We start from the raw sequence: 5130 nt of genomic DNA, 5'->3' as shown, positions 1-5130 counted from the left end.
AACCCAGCTCTACGATCGAGTGAATAATTATTAGCTAAACGGACGCATGAGGATGGGGGTTTTGCCTAGGCCATGTGTGCAAGTGACTTAGTCTAGTATTCCGATGCTCAAACCAACCTTTCCGCAACACTAATGTAAATAAACAGTGCTCAAAATAATTTTTTTATTTAGCTCTGCTTTTTGGTTCTGAATTGGTCCTTCAAGCATCGCTCACCTGGCTACTCCTGAGTTAACCTTTTTCCGGCAACCTCTACTAGGAGAGCCTACAAAAGCAGTGAACCCAGAAATCTACCTAACCAGATTGTTTCACTCTTAGACATCTAATTATATCGCTAGAACATCCCCAAGGTGCTTCACCAGTGAGTGTCGTGGTGATACCACTGCTACACTGCTGGTTGTTTAGAACACACAAGATCTCTCTCTCTCTCTCTCTCCCCCTCTGTCTCTCTCATCTCTCTCTCTCTCTCTCTCTCCCCCTCTCTCCGTCTCTCTCCGCTAGTAATTTTTCACCACCATGATGATCCCAAAATTGCATTGCAAGCTCAGCGTAGTCTTGCTCAGTGCCGTCATCCTCTGTAACGTGGCTTCTGCCAAAACTCGCTATTTCAACTTCACGGTTGGTTAAAGTGGAAACTCTTGCATCTAGTCTCTTGGATTATTTATCGTTGCGACTTCTTATGATTGTATTATCTCTGGATTTACTGATTCTGCCTAATCTAGGGCGCTCATTCTGTTGTCCTTAGATACAAAACAGCAATGTTACTCGCCTTTGCAACACGAAGTCTCTCTTGACTGTGAATGGGGAGTTCCCAGGCCCAACAAATTATGTGAGGGAAGGAGACAAGGTGGTGGTTAACGTCACAAATCTGGTTTCATATAACATAACCATACACTGGTACAAATGCTCTCCCATGTTGCGCAACTGGCTTGATTAAACTTTGTTCAAGGTCTCCATGCTTTTGCGCAACTGCATTTGTTAATCTTCGATTGTCTTGAGAACTAATTTGCGTACTGTTCACATTGCATGTGATGTTCTTTGTCCAGGCACGGTGTTCGGCAGCTGCGGTCGTGTTGGGCGGATGGCCCAGCCTACATCACACAATGCCCCATCCAAACCAACCAATCCTATGTGCACCGGTTTCAGATAATTGACCAAAGGGGTACCCTCTTCTGGCATGCCCATCAAAGCTGGCTGAGAGCCAGCGTCTATGGAGCTTTTATTATTCTTAAGAAAAACAAGACCCCCTACCCATTCGCTAAACCCCACCAAGAGCTCGCCCCTCTCCTTCTAGGTTGGATAAGCTTCAATCCTAGTCTTTGAAAGAAAGAAGAGCTCCTTTTTCAGGAGAAAACACAAATATTTAGCAGTATATCATACATATGATGATATCTCCAACTCATAAATCACGTTGTATTTTTGTAGGTGAGTGGTGGAATGCGAACGTGGAGGATATCATAGCGCAGGCACTTGCTGCTGGTGGAGGCTACAACATCTCGGATGCCATTACTATCAATGGACAGCCTGGGGACCTTTACAACTGCTCATCCAGTGGTAAGTATCGTAATCGCTGCCACCAGTCGTCCAAGAAAGAAAACGTTAATTTATGAGTATGTAATGTGCAAATGTGGAGGGGTGGACACATCAATGTGTAATGCGAATTAATTGGTGGGGAGCCAAGGTTCAAGTTCTAATATGTATAGATGTGGATGCATGCAGAGACGGTGATATATAACGTGACGCAGGGCGAGACGGTGATGTTCAGGCTAATCAACGCAGCCATGAACTTCCATATGTATTTCGCGGTGGCCAACCACAGTCTCACGGTTGTGGAGGCCGATGCAGAGTATGTGCAGCCATACACAACAGACGTAATAGTGCTAGCCCCCGGCCAGACCTCTAACGTCCTCCTGACGGCCAACAACTCCATAGGCCAGTACTATATCGCAGCCTCCGTCTTCTCAATGCCCAATGCCACACTTGTGCCCTTTCCCACCATCGCCACCACGGCCATCCTCAGCTACAACGGCTCCACGTCCGGATCCACTAACTTAACTCTGCCCAGCTTTCCTTTGCCCAACGACACCAACTTCGTCAACAGCTTCTACTCCAACCTCAAGGGCAAGAATTACTCGCAAGGCTACTACTACTACGACGTTCCCAAAATCGTGGACGTAGACCTGCTCCACACTGTGGGTTACGCTCTCCAACCCTGTCCGGCCGGACAGACCTGCCAAGGCCCCAACAACACCTTGATCAGAAGTTCCGTCAGCAACATCACCTTCGTCACACCCAACGTCTCCCTCCTCCAGGTAGCTTTGTTACTATATATATATATATATATATATATATATATATCATGTAATGTATTTATAAGTTTATATCTTGCACATCGTAGAATCTTTTCGGGAGCTCTATAAGTCTTCTATGAGGATCTCTAATAGACGCTTAATTTGAGATTAGAATAAGAGTGTCTTCTTGCGAGGTGTTCATGTCTTCTCTTTTTCTTTTTCTCTTTATATGATATATTTATCGATTGTATATCTTGCACATCATAGGAATATGTTTTTTTTTTCCTTAGGCCTACTTCAACAACATAAGCGGGATTTACACGACGGACTTCCCGGACGTGCCACTCTTCCAATACGATTACACGGCGGTGAATCCGGATATAAAGGTGGCGTTGCCGGGGACGAGGGTGCGAGTGATCCCTTTCAACAGCACTGTGCAGGTGGTATACCAAGACACGGCCACTCTCTTCTTCGAGCAGCACCCCATCCACCTCCACGGCCAGAATTTCTACGTGGTGGGCACGGGCAACGGCACCTTCAACGCTTCCACGGACCCCGCCTCCTTCAACCTCATCAACCCCGTCTCCCGCAACACTGTCTCTATCCCCGCAGGCGGCTGGGCCGCCGTCCGCTTCCGAGCCATCAACCCGGGTAAGAATAATGATCTTAAGACTTCACACACACCACCTCATACTTTATTTGTTTTTAGTTATCTTATGCATAAGAAAGGAAGGCTTTTAAAGTTTAGTTGACTTTCGTTTGAGATCGTGTACTTGTTGTCTTTTCAATGATGGAAAGGTCAAAATGAATTCTCTGTAGTGATGAAAAGGTCGAAAATTACTAGTTCTGCACCCGCGGTGCCCCACCGGTGCACTGTATGCCTCTTTGTACACTCCCCCACTTAGGTGTGGCGCATAGTAAGAAGATTGGCCGGTTGTAGTGGCGACTTCATCGTTTGTTTTAGTACGCTTTCCTTGCATTGCCTAAACCACATCTCTTAACTAATGGAGGACGATTGAAATGTCTATCTTAGAGGCCTTTTACACGCCAAGGGTTCTTTCTCTATTTTCTTGAGACTCGACTAAAACATTAGCGTTCAGGTGAACAAGAAAGTATGTTTACTCTGAGAAATAGGTAAACGAAGTCTGGGACTTTTACTATGTCAGAAATGACAAAGTGAAGGCATCTTCCACCTCTCAGTAGGTAACCACCGCTTATAGCCTGTTATTTGAAGTCGCTTTTTGGTCATGCAAAAAACTAAAGCACAGAATTGCCACTGTGACTGAACGACACAGGTAGAATTTTTGACTCGTGAAGATACACCTGTTTTCACCTTCACCCGTTTCCGACGGGCTTCGTTGACTGAGTTCAAGATGCTTGAGAAAAAGGAACGTGGCCATCCCGTATGAAGTAACTCTTAAACTCGTGTCATAGTCTAATCGCCCCACGAGCCACCGCTCATGAGAATATTTATTCTGTTCGCCACTGGGCATCTCTTTACGAATGGCTTAAACGTCTATGAAAATTGGATGTGATGGTCTATCTATGAATAACAAGGATATCAAAACAGGTAGTCTTTCTTGATAGGGTTGATGGGGAAGGTTGTGCTTTGTTTTTTTTAAAGGGCTTTCCTTTGTTACATACTCAGTGGTGTGGTCCATTGGTACATCCATTCTTCAGTATGTATCTTTATTTAATAAAAGAAAAATTGATGTTTATGGCAATACGAAGTTGAGTAACATGTAAGATGGATGATGAAATGCAGGTGTTTGGTTTGTGCATTGCCATTTCGATATCCACGCATCATGGGGGATGGACATGGCATTCATCACCCTCAACGGGATAGGAGAAAACGAAACGTTGCCACCACCACCAGCCGACTATCCAGCGTGCTAGCTTTTAAAAGAAAGATAAAGAGCCATGATTTGATTTGTTATGATCAAATAATTGACGTCGGTCCCATAGAATCATAAAGTAGCAACAACACAAGATTTAGAAGAAAACAATGAGAGGCAAGTTCGAACGGGTGCAGGTGCTGATTTCCTTGAAAAGAAAATATTTTACATGAGGAGACCACCCAGCTCCCATCCGTTCGATCCCTCCGCCTCATGGACGTGAACTACACAGAGCACATCACATTCACACCTCTCTGTTGTACGTTTTTAAAAAAAGATTTTTTTTTAACGTCTTGCCAACTTGCCTAACGGGGCTTACGGTTAAACTTCCATAGCCCCGCCCCACTTCTGTCCAATCATGTCTACTTTTTTCCTAACCAAAACGACCTTCAAATCCCACATGATTTTATTCAAAAAATCCAACATGTTTTTATTGAAAAACATATATAAATTAATCTGTTTTATAATTATAAAATCAAAATTTTAAATCTTTAATTTGAGCCAAGGCTCTCACTTTCGCCAAGGCTCTCTTTTTTTTAAAAAGTTACTAAGAGCAACAACGAAACAAAGAAAGAGCAGCGCGTGCGGTTCTTGACACACCTAACTCACGGTCTTCCTGCGGAAAACCTGTTGCACGGTGACAGCTCTCGAAAAACTATGGTTATCACCTTGAAAAGTATCCCAACGAAAATATACCAAGTAGTGACATATCGACTCATATATATATTGGTGCATTGGTCTAGATACTATATATTGGCCTTCCTGCCGGAAACCTCTCTTGTATGGTGTGAGCTGGGCAGTGGGCAATGGGCATGGTTCGTAGCTTTTCGGACGGAAGCGGGTTTAGGACTTTTTCCACGTATTTTTTTATCCTGCCCTTTGGACTATTGGAAGGCATGGGGCTACAAAATGACATCACCTAGGCAGAATCAACGGTTGCTATTTT

General features: G+C 44.2%; 1 protein-coding gene across 1 annotated transcript; it reads left to right on the top strand.

Annotated features, from left to right (window-relative positions):
* Positions 1–293: 293 nt before the first annotated feature.
* On the top strand, positions 294–4292 carry LOC147608168 (laccase-4-like). Its single transcript, XM_086789018.1, has 7 exons — positions 294–616; positions 744–895; positions 1045–1292; positions 1424–1552; positions 1718–2310; positions 2580–2940; positions 4055–4292. The coding sequence occupies exons 1-7, from the start codon at positions 515–517 to the stop codon at positions 4183–4185; spliced, it is 1716 nt and encodes a 571-aa protein (XP_086645144.1). The 5' UTR covers positions 294–514; the 3' UTR covers positions 4186–4292.
* Positions 4293–5130: the final 838 nt, after the last annotated feature.

This window comes from Cibotium barometz, chromosome 53, assembly GCF_041138505.1.
Source record: "Cibotium barometz isolate CiBa-2024 chromosome 53, ASM4113850v1, whole genome shotgun sequence".
NCBI lineage: Eukaryota > Viridiplantae > Streptophyta > Polypodiopsida > Cyatheales > Cibotiaceae > Cibotium > Cibotium barometz.
Note: the sequence above shows the minus strand (reverse complement) of the source record. Positions and strands in the feature narration are given on the sequence as shown.

Bases quoted from the DNA above. Each gene is read 5' to 3' on its own strand.
- LOC147608168 (XM_086789018.1), top strand. From the start codon at position 515: ATGATGATCCCAAAATTGCATTGCAAGCTCAGCGTAGTCTTGCTCAGT. The intron at 1,293-1,423 runs GTTGGATAAGCT...GTATTTTTGTAG, and splicing joins GCTCGCCCCTCTCCTTCTAG to GTGAGTGGTGGAATGCGAAC. The intron at 2,311-2,579 runs GTAGCTTTGTTA...TTTTTTCCTTAG, and splicing joins CCAACGTCTCCCTCCTCCAG to GCCTACTTCAACAACATAAG.